Source organism: Lepidochelys olivacea (assembly GCF_965140295.1).
Source record: "Lepidochelys olivacea isolate rLepOli2 genome assembly, chromosome: 11".
NCBI classification, from domain to species: Eukaryota; Metazoa; Chordata; order Testudines; family Cheloniidae; genus Lepidochelys; species Lepidochelys olivacea.
In genome coordinates, this window is record NC_140421.1 from 64,158,348 (window position 1) to 64,173,046 (window position 14,699).

The window sequence follows — 14,699 nt, forward strand, 5'->3', positions numbered from 1 at the left end:
CCTACTACCTTCTCGGAGGCCAGCAGGTCCCCTGCTACCTTCTCGGAGGCCAGCAGGTCTGGTTTAATCTGTTTTTCCTGCTACCTTCTCGGAGGCCAGCAGATCCCCTGCTACCTTCTCGGAGGCCAGCAGGTCTGGTTAACCTAATAGAAATGCCTAGCTCACTAGAGCTGGCGGTGTGCACACCAATATTTACAATAACTGAGGTTTTTTACCAATATTCCCCCTTTCGCAATTCTCCACCAAAATGTTGTACCAATAAAATAAAAACCAGCAGGATCTTATTAAAGGGAAAAAGGCAAAATACCACATTTATTGTGAATACAGAAAGAATCATAGTAAGCAGTTAGTTATAGTTATAACATTCCATTCAATCTCAAATTTATTCTCACATTCATTCATACAAACACACACACACACACACACACACAGGTTCTGCAAGGTTGTTATCATAGTTACCAGCCTTAGAGTTGCCCATGCCAAGCCACTGGCCAGGTGGCCTGGACATGAGGAGGGAGCAGGGCCTTGTCAGATGCTCATCTGATGCTCCTGGAAGTTGGTTTGCAGAATCAGACCCCCAAAGTTCTCACTTTTTAGAGTCTATTTTTATAGGAATTTCTTCCTATGCCAGTCTATGGGAATTGCTTCATCATGCTGTTGCTGAATCAATCAGCAGATAGCACATTCCTGACGGCTCCAAGATGTTATCTTGTTCTTTGGTTCTCCCATTCTTGAGGCTGTTGGGTGGATTCCAGTCTGCCCTCCGGGGGGGTCCTCTGGTTATTTCCACTTGACGCCTTCTTCAGCCGATGGACACTGGATTCTTAGGCTGGCACCTCCCTGATCATTCAGTTATTATCCACACCAAGCATCCATCCACATACATCCTCTATCTCTATTTTAATCACAATTGTTAATACAACAAAAGGGCGGGGAGTCTCTGGGTGCTGTTTCTGTTGTTAGAGTATTGCTTTGAGTCTCTCTCTCTGTGAATTGCTTTGAGAACAGACTCGGTCTTAGAATGTACTAACACAATTAGCAGCTTGCAAGTTTCACACACAGAGGGAGAGAAACAGGACCAAAAACCAAGAGAGCTCTTAATTAGTAATACCCTGGAATTGAAACTCTGGGGAATCACTCATTTGTGATTTTAATACAGAACTTCTTTAATATGATCCAACATTAGGGCACAAACAGATCCCTGAGAGAGCTAGTTCTTCTGGATCCTCCAGGTGCTCAGTTTATTTCCTAGCAGTGCTTGGAACTGTGTGTTTTGAAGCCATTTTTCTGTAGCCATAATAATCCACCAAAGTAACATCTTTGACATCTTGACCAGCAAGCCAACGTGCCAGACAATATCATATGCTGTCATCAAGTCAGGAGAAACAGCCACTGTCTTTTCATTCTTTAGGAAACCATTTTCTATATAGGTGGCAAGAGCAAGAACTTTGGTCACAAGTATTCCTGTTAAGTCGGAAAATGTCTTGGTCGAACAGGAGCTAGGTGGAAGGCAATAGTTGTTTCCTGATTTTGGTGTAGCCAAATTTTTCCAGGATGTTGAGCACCCCCAGTTCTGATTGACTTGTTAGGGGCCTGATTGAAAATGTTTTCTGAAAAGCCTGGCACGTCTAGGGTAATAATTAAATAAATTAATAAATGGCTACATTTCTCAACAAGGGTGAGAGATATCAATTGTGTTTCCTCCTAGAATCAGGGCTGAGGCCTATTGCATGTCATCTGCCATACCTTGGGATCAGAAGACAATGTAACATACAGTGAACACGTCTGGGTATATTTCCTCTGATAACCTCAGCAACCCCACTAGAATATGAAACGGGAGCCTGAAGATGCTGAGGCCCTGATCCTGTAGTATGTTCCTCACTGGCAGACCACTGTGCTTGTACAGAGCCCCATTGACTTCAGCATGGAGATCGTTGCAGCATCGAAACCTTAGATGTAAAGAGGTTCAACACAGATGGAAAAGCAGAAAAATGAACTGCAACACATCTGGGACACAGATATCAAAGAGCAAAAGAATCAGTGGGTGAAGGTCTGAGACCTTTGTTCAGCAGGAGATCAGACGAGATGACAAATTGTCCCTTCTGATCTCAAAGACAATGAATTAAAACTATTTGTAAAAAATGTGCATGTTAGCACAATAGGGCAAAACTTTTCTTCTTCATCACATGTGTTACTGCCGTTTGATTTGCTCAGGGGCTGCATACAGCACCATTTTATTTATCAGCAGCAGCAAGTTTTAGCTAATGAAAACTAAAGACTATGGCAATACTTTGATAAAGAGAGTGTTAGAATAATGCAGATAAATCACCCATTTGTTTAAGTTTCACCATAGTGCACTGTTCCTTTTTATCTCAGGTCAGTTCACAGGAAGTAGTCATCATATACTAATCCGTCCCAAGTAAAGCCCTTGAATATATTCCTCTCTGCATTATTCTAGCTTTCACGTGACTAGGGACAGGCGATTGGATTGTGTGTGATGTTGGTGGGTTTTTTAATTGTAATGAATTCATTCAAATGGCATCTTTCTCTTTGCTTTGGCTTTCAAGGGGTTAAATCAATGCATTGCAATTTTTGGTTAATTATAGAAAAGTCCTTACATTGCTACTTTTGGGTAGAATCAGTCTTAAGTATTGGAATAATATAGGCCTCCATTCAGCACAACCCCTAAGCCTGTGCTTAACTTTTAAGTAAGTGCTTAAGTCCATCTCTATTCAGCAGAGCACTTATGCACATAAGAAGTTTTGCTGAATCCAGGCCATCAAGTTCAATATCTTGCTTCTACCAGTGGTAAATACATGGGGTGAAATCCTGGCTCTTTTCAAGTTAATGGTAAAACTTCCACTGACTTCAATTGGGACAAGATTTTACGTCTGGCTCAAGAGAGCGAGGAAAAGGAAACAAAACACCGGTAAGTCACTTCATCTGTTGGGTCAGTTTTTTTTTCCACCTCCAGTTCGGAACGTAGTGTAGCTTTTGTAGTTCTACACTCATCTTCAGCTTGTCTCAGATTGGAGAGAGATGTGGTGTCACTTTAAAAAATGTAGCATGAACAGGCAAAGATGATCACCTAGCATATGTAGTGCAGGGATGAAGGATGATTTTGTGGTTAAGGCATTGGACTGGGATTCAGGAGACCTGGATCCAGTTCCCAGGGCTGTCACCAACTTCCTGGGTGACCATGGGCAAGTCATTTCATTCCTATGGGAATGGCTACGCAGTGTTCTGGAGACTGCAGGAGTGAGCGTCCCAGCCTGAGTCGACAGACTTGGGCTGTCAGGGCTTGTGCTAGTGCTCTAAAAATAGCTGTGTAGACAGCACTTTAAAGCCCCCACACCTAGGCTTGAGAGCCAGAGTTGCAGCTATTTCAAGCGCAAGCCCCACTAGCATGAGTCTGTGGATCCTGTCTGGGAGGGTCACTCCTGGATGCAGTGTAGACATAGTCTACGTGTTTAAAGCAAAACAAAGCAGAAGGCAAGTTGTACCTGGTTTAATTCTGGAACTCTTGGAAAGCTGACCTTGCAATCCGTAAACAAAACATAATTCATTTGAACCAATGGGCAATACAAAAAAACCCCATGTTTCAAAGGTTTTATTTTCTTTTGTATACATAAAGTTAGTATACAAACCATACTTGGGGCATGTATTAATACAACTATACAATATACCAGCATAGCTAGGAACTTCTGAGACATTTGTCTTTACAGAGGGATATCCTCTAGCCATTCTTGGTAATTTGTTTTTAACGCTATAGCATTTTTAATGTGCAAGATAAAACATAAAGAATAACGATATCACTCTGTCCATAGCATCATAAACATCCCTTATCAATGAGAATTTCTACTCAGATTGGGTCTAATACAATTCATATTAAAGAAAGGAAAACCTCTCCTTGTCTTCAATAGGAACTGGGTCAGGCCCTGTGGCCCTGATTGAGCAAGGCATCCTGATTCTGCAAATCACTGAAGTCCCATTGACTTAATGGGACTTAAGCACTTGCTGTGCTGAACAGAGATGGTCTTGTTAGCGTGCTCAAAGTCTTTGCTGAATCAGGGCCTACATCAGCATGGGAGGAGCTATTAAAGATACAGAAAAGGGGAGGGAGAAATGCTAAGCTACGATGTGAAAGCTGTGTTGAAAACTAGGAGTACAACTGCTAACTTCAGCTTACCCCTTCAAGAAATCAAATGGCAACTAATATGGAAAGGAACAGTAACACTTAAAGATGAACTTGAGGATAATATGCCCCACATTGAGGTAGGCAGCCTGTTTCCATAACAGAGCCAAGGGGGCTAAAACAGCCATTCAAATACAAAAGTAGCACACCTGCCTCACCAAAATCTAGGGACTGACCCTCCCCACCCCCCTGTGCAAAATGAATTGCACAGCACTGTCTTGGGTAAGAGTCATGAGACCTGGCTTCTTGTTACATCTCTTCATCCTTCCTTCTACTCTTTGTTGCAAGCTCCTCTGGAAAGATTCCTTGCTTAAACTGTTTTCTAGCCCCCTGCAGGACACAAACAAACATTGAGCTGTTAAGCACAAGTACAGTGTGGCACTGGGCCACTGGCAACAAGTTCATCAGCTTGTCTACCCAGCAGCTACAAGGCAAGCAATAGAACTGGGCAAATAGTGTACAAATAATGGAGGGCCTAATTCACCCCTGCATTTGTCCAGTTTTACATGAGTGGGAATCCACGGATTTCTTAAGGGAGGTAAGTGTTCAGATTTTTAAACAAACTATCTTTGACTAGTTTTGTGCCCTACAGATAATTCCAGCGAATGAGTTTTGCTGGCAGGAATATTTGCCGAAACAATGAATTTCAAGTGAATATTACAGAATTTTACTGGAAAGCAAATTTCAAATTCATAATAATCAGGGAAGTATCAGCTTTTCATTGACCTCAAGAAATCAAATATGATTAATGCTATATAGATCATTAATTCCAGTGCTCCTGGAAACTGATTGAAACAGACTGCAAAATCTTCCATTCTGTAGCACTCCAGAAAAGGCTCTGTGAACTATGGATGGTCCAACAGGCACAATTGGATGTATGCCGATATATCCTATTGCTGCCCAATGGTTTGACCTGGTTTGTATTTTTTAGACTTACTTTGTTGTCTGGCTGTTTTGCTGTTGATGGAGATTCTGATCGCTTGCAGTCCTTATTTGTTCTTGTTGAATTGGTGGTGGCATGTTGATTTGCTGCTGCCTTTTGAAACTTGACACCTTGGCGAAGAGAATATCAACTCATAGTTATATAGTGCCTCCACCTTCCATCCAGAAGAATTCCCAAATGGCTTACAGATTTCCTACCTTGCTTCAATACATGCTCTGAGGGAAGGCTGCCATTGTCAGGTTCTTTCCATCCCTAATGCCTTGGGGGTGGCTCTCATTTTGGTACATTGTGAGTAGTCAGTTTTGTTTTGTGACTAATACTGGCCTGCACCATAACTACTGCGGAAGTCCAGAATCTAGCCCAAGGTCAAGACTGCTCACGTGTCTCTTCAAATGTGTTAAAGACAAACACTATATGACAGTGCAGATGAAGCCACTATTACATCACTAACAAACCAGCAAGGAATGATCCATTTGAAATAATACTTTGCACTTACGCTACCTGATCCAAAGACCAGTGACTTCAGTAGGAAGGCCCCTATGGATTTCAACGGGCTCTGGGTCGGGTTCATATAGCACTTTACACCTGTACATCTCAAAACACTTTACAAAGGTGGGTAAGCATTAATATCCCCATGTCACGGGCGGGGACACAGAAAGGTTAAATGTCTTGCCGTAAAACAGTGGCAAGCTTGGAATTGGAATTCAGGAATCTGAACTCCCAGCCCCCTGCTTAAATCCCTGCGTGAGATGGGGCAAAACATGCTTACTCTGTTTCCAGGCATGTTCCGCAGCTTTCGGGGCTGTCAGCATGGCAAAAGGATGCAATGAGAGGTTGAAAGGGTGAATCCGGTGACCCTGGAAGGACAGTAGCACTTAGAGATTAATGAGAAATTGCACAATTGTTTGTCTATTTTATAGTCTTTACAGTCCTGAATATGTTACAAATCATTGGTATTTTCCCTTGGATCACATCCATTTTTCTGAACTGTTCACTTCTAATTTTTCCCATCCTCTTTTGCCCTCTCCCAGTGGCTTGGCAGTGCTGATATCCTTTTGTTAGATAGCTCCTGCATCTCTTGGTTTAGGTGTTCTAGTCAGGTATGATTTTGTGCCCATCACCATGCTATTTGGGAACCTTCCAGCAAAGCAGTGTGGAAAGATTTGCATATAAACAAAAAAATAGGCAGACACAGGCTCTGACTATATTATTATAAAAGCAACTTTGCTACCTTATCACCAGCAAGAATCTATCCCTGAGCTACACAGTACTCACTATTCAGAGAGAGGTGTTGCTCCAAGCATCACCGCTAATTTCAGAGTGACAGCAGATGAGAGGAAAACCAGCATAACAGCTTCATCTGAAATCTCTCCTTGTCTCCACCAGAAGCAGATCAGGACCTCCAGCCATGGGAATACCAACCAAAGTGGCAGCACTATGGGAAATGGCATGAGCAGGCACTTTGGGAAATCTGGCAAGAAAATCTGCTTTAACTGCTGCACTCTGCAGAGCCCCCACTTCGAAGGGAGGTACAGAGCTTCCCAGGCCATAAAACAAACAGAACATCCCTGGGTCAAGTGGAACCCCCATCATACAACTCCTAGGAAACTCCACAAAACAAACTGGATGGAATTTCCGTCCCCCTATTTGGGAACAACAAGAACGAGGAAATTTGGTTAATGTCACCTTTTTTCTACACATTACGTGGCTGTTCCCAAACATAGTAGTAACCCTATCCAGGCAGCAGATGGCAGTCCATATTAATAAGGCCAGGCATGAATGATTTGTTTTATAAGTGCTCCGGAGCCATTGCTAATTATATGGTTTATTATAATCTGATTACAATTCCACAGTAACTCTGGCAGTTGCTCTGGTAACACTTACTTTAAGCCACACCAAGTATGTTAGAACTACCTATAGACTACCGCAGTGCGCTGCTGGAACAGGCGGGAGCTTTCCTAATACTTTCAAAGTCATGAACTCAAGACTGCAAAGACTGAATTTGAAGTACGGAAGCAATTACAAATGTAGGCCCAGATTTTCTCCTATGTTGAGGTCTGCTTAGCCGGGCCATCAGGGAGAAAGTTTTACCTCTGTGATCCTCCTGGTCCATCTATGCTGGCTCTGGCATACCAGCATAAATGAGAGCATCTCCAGGGCTGCTCTAATTTAGGCCAGCTGGCTGGGGGCCCTATGGGACCTTGTTCCAGCAGTGAATTTTTATAGCCCAGGCACACGCTGCCCTGTCCTGGCACACCCCAACATGTCCCTTCCCCCCCACCAGGGAGTAGAGGGAGCAGTTGCAGTCAGCTACCACTTGCTGCCAGCTGAGAGCTCTGCTGTGCTGAGGGAATTCTACTTGGGCTACAGCTCCCATTGACTTCCCTTCCATAGTGCAGGATGCAGCTCCTGGTGCTGGGATCCTATCAGAGACACAAGCTATACAGGGTTGACACGTGGCTGGAAGATCTATAATCAGAACTGATAAACTCTGTATTAGATAGCCCTTTTCATAGATAGATCTCAGAGTGCTTCACGGGTAGGGAAACTGAGGCACCAACTTGCCCAGTATCACCCAGAAGACCTGTGCTGGCAATGCTGTAGGCAATTTGGCAAGTGGCGTACTTTCCTTTTGAGTTAACACTAAATCCATGTATCAGCATGGTCCACTGTGCTCTCAGAAGTGCCATCTCAGAAAACTGAGGTCCTGGCCACTTGTGGCTATTAAAAATCACATGGGTACCTTTGTGGCACTGGTCTAGCAAAGCACTTAAGTACACGCTTAAAGTTAAGCATATGAATAGTCGCCCTGAAGTCAGTGGGGAAACTCACATGTCTAACCTTGAAAAGAAAAGGAGTATTTGTGGCACCTTAGAGACTAACCAATTTATTTGAGCATGAGCTTTCATGAGCTACATCCGATGAAGTGAGCTGTAGCTCACTTGTCATCAAATAAATTGGTTAGTCTCTAAGGTGCCACAAGTCCTTTTTCTTTTTGAGGATACAGACTAACATGGCTGCTACCCTAAAACATGTCTAACCTTGAGCATGTGCTGAAGTGCTTTGCTTTACTAAGCCACTAAGATTGGAGTATTACCATAATATTCTAGTTTGGAAGCTAGGGCCTAAAACCAGTGATGTCTGCTGAATGCTTGTTGTCTGTGCTGTATATACAGTAGCTCAGTTACTGAGTTACTAGGAGAACACATTCATATATATTTGGTGTCTATTGGTATCAAGTCCTGCACAGACAAAATAGATCAATTTTCTTTTTCTATCCTTTAGCCCAGGGATTATTTTCAGCTGGTGCGCAGAGGGAAAAGTACAGGAGAAAGAGACAATCGGCTCCCTCTTGGGAACGAGACCAGCTCCCTGAAGGTCAATTACACAAACACAGAAAGCTTTTGTATGTTGATGCCAGTCTTACACTGGCGTTTTGTTGTTCACTTTAGCTAGTGAGGTCCCCTCTCAGGGAAACTGGTGACCACTGAGTTCTCTTTCTCTCAGAGTCCTTTATGCCAGATATTAAACCATCATCAGAACAGGAGAGTCTTCTAAAACACTCATCAATAACCTAAACAATACAGTATTTCTGCCAGGCATTTATGTACACTTTAGTCTATTGGTCTCAGATAAGAAAGGGAAGTTTATAAGATTGGTTTCTTAGACAGGAGATGGTCCAGTGGTTACGGTACTAGGCTGGGACTTGGGAGACCTAAATGTAATTTCCTAGTATGCCAGTCTCTCTGTTCCTCATCTTTAAAATGGGAATAATGGCACTTTGCTATCTTACAAGGGTATTGGCAGGGTAGATAAAGATTGTGAGCTTTTTTTTGGTGATACTTTTTTCATTTTCCATGACATTTTCAGCAGCGTTTTTCACCACTTTTTTTGTTACCAAAACTTCAATTGAAGTCACTTTTGAAATTTTCCATTTACAATTGATAAGAAAATGTGGTTTTAGGTAAACAGAAAATTTTAGATAAAAAAGTGAGTCCAAAATATCACCAAAAATTTCATGGAAAAATTGTATGTCGACGATTTTCCATAAAAACATTCATTTTTGAAAAAAAGGCCATTTTTGGATGAAAGCGTTTTGTGCCAAAAATGTTGACTATCTCTAGGCTCAGACGCGTGACTGCATGTGAGGAGAGTTCCACCAGGTAACGTGAGGACTTAATTGGGTCCATTATTTTTATCTTCCATAAGGAAAGGCTGAATAACTTTGGCCTGATCCACACTAAGAAATTAGGGTCGTATAACTCTGTTGCTCAGGGATGTGAAAAAGCCACAGCCCTCAGCGATACAGTTAAACCGGTCTGACCCCCAGTATAGATGGCGTGAGGTTGATGGGAGACCTGGCTACCGCCTCTCGGGGAGGTGAGATCTCATCTGGAATACTGTGTGCAGTTCTGGTCTCCTGTGTTTAAGAAAGATGGATTCAAACCGGAACAGGTGCAGAGAAGGGCTACTAGGACGATCCAAGGAGATACTCAAAGAGCTTGGCTTGTTTAGCCTAACAAAATGAATGCTGAGGGGAGATGTAACTGCTGTCTATAAATACACTAGAGGGATAAATACCGGGGAGGGAGAAGAGTTATGTAAATTAAATGCCAATCTGGACACAAGAACAAATGGATATAAACTGGCCACCAACAAGTTTAGGCTTGAAATTAGATGAAGGTTTCTAACCATCAGAGGAGTGAAGTTCTGGAACAGCCTTCCAAGGGGAGCAGTGGGGGCAAAAAACCTAACTGGCTTCAAGTCTGACCTTGATAAGTTTATGGAAGGTATGGTTTGATGAGACTGCCTACAATGGCATGTAGCTGATCTGCAACTGCTCGTAACAAATATCTCCAGCAGCGAGTGATGGGACACTAGATGGGGTGGGCTCTGAGTTACTACAGCAAATTCTTTCCCAGATGTTTGGCTAGTGGGTCTTGCCCACATGCTCAGGGTCTAACTGATCAACACATTTGGGGTCAGGAAGGAATTTTCCCCAGGGTCAGATTGGCTTGGGGCATGGGTCACTCACAGGTTTAAATGAGTGTAAATGGTGGATTCTCTGTAACTTCTGAAGTCTTTAAATCATGATTTGAGGACTTCAGTAATTCAGCCAGAGGTTAGGGGTCTTTTAGGAGTGGGTGGCTGAGGTGCTGTGGCCTGCAATGTGCAGGAGATCAAACTAGATGATCATGATGCTCCCTTCTGGCCTTAAGGTCTACGAGTCTATGAAGTGGATTATCTCCTGTGACAGGAGAAGCCCTCCCATCGGCGTAGTAGGGAATAGCTTCTGGAAGCGCAGCTGCAGTGTTTTAAGTGTGGACAAACTTAGTGGAAATGCCTTTACTTCCCCGCCTTTGTGAACAGCTTTAATTCCAAAGTGAAATTAAATTAAATGAGTTGGGCAGACTCAGCTAAACTCCTGCCGCACGTGAGTCCATGCTACAAAAGCATGACATGCAATGGATCAAATTCTTCCCTGACTTATGCCCCATGCAAGTCCAAGGAGTGGAGTCTCTGGCACCAGATGTCAACAGAGGATGTCAGTCAAGGCAGAATTTGGTCTACTATGCTGTGCTGCTGACGAGAATCAGGACACAGATGGTATAGAAGTGAACTCTCTCTCACATGTGGAGAGGTTGGTCTTCCCAAAGCTGGGGGTTCTGTTGGGAAGCTTGCGTACTACCTCCTGGGTCTATGTGGCCTTAGTGTATTAAGAAGCCTCCATCTGCCTTGTTACCAGCCCTTAAATTGAGTTTAAATTCTCCTGACTAGCTACCCACTTGTAGCCTGCAAGGCCCCTTTAGAGTCAAATCCAACTGTGGCATTAGTTTGGCCCTTCCATATGTTAGTTTCCGTCTGTATTCCGTTTCTCCAGTAACTTGCTTCCTCTTTGTGTGAAAGGAAGAGTGGTCATGGCCTCATTCTACAGCTGATAACATGGCCAGAACTGGTTGTATTGTCAGATAGGCATTGAGGAACCATTTACATTTCAGGTATGTCTACACAGCAAAGAAAAACCCGCAGCTGGCCCATGCTAGCCAGCTCAGGCTTGTGGGGCTTGGGCTGCAGGGCTGTTTCATTGCTGTATAGACTTCTGGGCTTGGGCTGCAGCCCGAGCTCTGGGATCCTCCCACCTCGCAGGAGCCTAGAGCCTGGGCGGCCTGAGTCAGCTGGCACGGGTCAGCTGCAGGTGTCTAGTTGCTGTGCAGACGTACCCTACAAGTCCCTCACTGCTTGTGCATGGCTGCTGCACGTTTACAAATTCCATGTTCTAGAAACTAAGCACTTCTGTAGCGTGGCTGGGACATAACAGTTAATGTTGGGGGATTGTGTTGTAGCCCAGGTTGCCCCAAGCATATGATCACCTAACACTTGGGCTGATCGAAAACAGTCAGAGTTTTTGAAATTTTGACAAATTTTTAACAAACAAGTTCACTAAAATGGTTGTAGTTTTTTTTAACCAACTGTGCCAAAACCATGCAAGACAACAGTGCGCTGATACAGTAAGATTCATAGTATTGCCTCGCCCTTAAAGACAGGGAGCCAGATTCTCAGCTGGTGTAAATGGGTGTGGCTAGCTTGAAGTCAAGGCAGCTCCGTCAGTTTACATCAACTGAGAGTGTGACCCAGTGTTCCGCTGTGCTCCTCCCCAACACTTCAGTGACAGGGAGAATCTTTACTTTGACAACAATCTGTACCCATTATTTCAAACCATTAAAAAAGGCCTCTGTTTGCACCCAGAATTTTGCATGTGCAATTTTGAGAGGCTCCGCACCTGGACTTGCATGTGGAATCAGTGGTTCCATGTCTCACCACAACTGACATGCAGTAATCAGAGTTGAGGGGTCAAAAATTTCATCTGACTGCAATTAGAAGCAAACTGAGAATCTGGATTGAGCCCACTTTGGACATGTGTCCTTCCTCGTTCCAGATGCTGCTCTTGTACCAGTGCAGTCTCATGTTCTTAGGTGGATAGGGAGTGTTTTATTATGAAACAAAATTAGTGGATGTAGAATTAATTTAACAATTAATGAGCTTCTGGAATGCACCCACTTAACTACTGATGTTTGCTGACTGCAGCTGATTCATGAGCCTTTGGTGGAAGTGTAAAAAGCAGTTCATCAGTTGCTGAGTTTACGAAATGCATCATCATGAGTGGCAGGAGCCAGAAGAAATTGGTTCTCTAATGAATCCACATCACTACCTGGCTGGATATTCAGCGGACCATACTGAAAATGCTTTATGTTCCTGACAAAGTCGCAGTCTAGCTCCTGATTCTGCCCCTGATTAATTTCAGCAGAACTTCTCACATACTTAAAGTTAGGCACATGCTTAAGCCCCTTGCTAACTCAGGATCTCTGTCTCCAAACTCAGATCATTTTGTCGGGACGTCCCAGGCCCCCTCCTATGAGCTCAGCAGTGCCAAGATGCCTCTTCACTCTCACCTCAGCAACTGCAGCTCCCTCCGGGTAATGTGGCTTTATGATGACATTTGAATCGCCAATTATAGGCTGGAATTTTCTCCTGTTCAAGTCAACAGAAAAACAGGTTTTAATGGAGCAGGATCAAGCCCTATGTGTGGCCATGATACCTGATCAGGGGAAGGGGGAGATCTCAATAGCTCCATCAGGTCCTTACACGTGATCCCACAAGGAAGTTCTGCTAGGTTTCACTTCAAGGGGGATGTTCACAGCTACGGGTATGGTGCGGAGAGGTGCAAAGATGTAAATATCAGATTCCTAAATTTGCCTAAGATTTCTGGGACTGAGGAAGGATGGTTTTTTGGTTAAAGCACAAGACTGAGCCTCAGAAGTTCTGGGTTCAACTGCTGACTGTGCCACAGATTTCCTATATGGCCTTGGGCTTGTCACTGAATCTCTCTTTGTGGCTGGTCAACCGTCTGCAGAACAGGGATGATGATGCTTCCATTCTCCCACTCTCTCTGTCGCTCTACTTGGATTGTAAGATCTTAAGGGAAGGCTCACTCTCGTTGTCTGCACAGTGTCTGGCACAATGCAGGCTCCAGTTCAACTCCATACCCTCTAGGCACCACTGTAATACAAACAACAAAATCACAGTCCCAGTCCTATCAGTTTGCTCAGTGTAACAGCTCATGCACAACTTTTATAGGACTTGTAAGTATCTGCACCCTCCAATGTATATTCACTTCATTTCCGTGTCCTCTTTTTGGCATCACTATAAAGAGAGAACCTACTGGATCTCTGAAGGGGAAAGACCTTGGGAGGTCAGAGGATGGCACTCACACCTGTTTGTCCATCTCTTTTTGACCCCTTCCAGTAGGAGGCTGTCTGGTCCTGCATTCGATGGAGTAGACATTGAACCTTCTCTGAACAAATGTCAGAGGAAGACAACACCTACACAAGAATGAGACTCATTGACCGAGGTGCAAAGCAAGGCCTACCTTTTGTGCCTATCCCAGAGGTGGCTTCTTCAACCAGCCCATTGATCTTATTCAGCTGGCTAAAAACAAAATACTGTCCCTACAATCTTCAGTGACCAAGCGTTCACTGCAGACCACATATGGTGCAGCAAGTGTGTGTGTGCACTCCAAGTTTTAATTCAATACGTGACTTGATTGGCAAGGCAGGGAATCTGAGTCCACAACTCAGGCATCTCTGTAACAGGATAAGGGTTGGATAAGTGATTAGACTTTATAAATAGCTCACTCCCAGTGGCCTCGTGTCTATTATTTGTCTTGGTGTGGTTGTGTATTTCAGTGTGGAGCAAAGAAAAGAATAGCATTTTGAAAATGTTTGATCGTTTTAAAACACAGGTCCCCATATAGCCAAGCAGCCAGCCCTAGAAATGCCAATGTCTTCGGTTGATCCTGCAAGTTGTTACGCAATCTGTGTCCAGTCCAGCACAACACTTACCAAGTGTAACTTGACAGGACTACACGTGTGCTTAAAGGCAAACGTGTGCTTCAGCGCTTTGCTGTATCACAGCCAGGGAGCTCAGCATATTGCAGGAGCATTTTGACCCTACGTTTTTTTAAATAGGTTTGGGTCTAGGACTTTTAGTTTTGTTGGATCATACAATCGTAGGACTGGAAGGGACCTCGAGAGGTCATCTAGTCCAGTCCCCTGCACTCGTGGCAGGATGAAGTATTATCTAGACCAGACCTGACAGGTGTTTGTCCAACCTGCTCTTAAAAATCCCCTGTGATGGAGATTCCACAACCTTCCTAGGCAATTTATTCCAGTGCTTAACCACCCTGACAGGAAGTTTTTCCTAATGTCCAACCTTAAACTAATGGCTTGACATGCTGCCTTCCTAGCGTATAAGGCAAAAACGATTCATGCAGAAGATCTGCAAAATCTATATGAGAGGGAAGTGGCCTGAGGATTGGTAGGAAGAGACAGGCCAAGGGGGGAGTTCAGGTTGCCCCAGGAGATATTACTGCAGAAAGCTGTCAGAATTCAGTTTTCAACCAAATTAACTTGCTCTTGGCAAAAATCCACACATCAGCATAGACAGATGTAAGCATTTCCATGGCTATTGTAGCACGCTGTACGAGAACCATCTGGAAATGGG

The 14,699-nt window shown here is 43.8% G+C and overlaps 1 protein-coding gene across 4 annotated transcripts in view; it reads right to left on the minus strand.

Moving 5' to 3' along the window:
* Window positions 1-14,699, minus strand: part of LOC311528633 (uncharacterized protein C2orf80) — a 38,786-nt gene that overhangs the window by 4,633 nt on the left and 19,454 nt on the right. For 2 of the 4 annotated variants that reach the window (XM_084643896.1, XM_084643895.1), the window contains exons 8-10: window positions 5,908-5,995; window positions 5,133-5,248; window positions 3,634-4,525 (exon numbers count right to left, since the gene is read on the minus strand). In XM_084643896.1, the coding sequence (XP_084500022.1) occupies window positions 4,445-4,525; window positions 5,133-5,248; window positions 5,908-5,995 (285 nt within the window). In that variant the 3' untranslated portion in view covers window positions 3,634-4,444. Of the gene's footprint in view, window positions 1-3,632; window positions 4,526-5,132; window positions 5,249-5,907; window positions 5,996-12,589; window positions 12,669-13,098; window positions 13,197-14,699 lie in introns of those variants that run through there. The other 2 variants (XM_084643898.1, XM_084643897.1) reach the window with 2 other exon arrangements.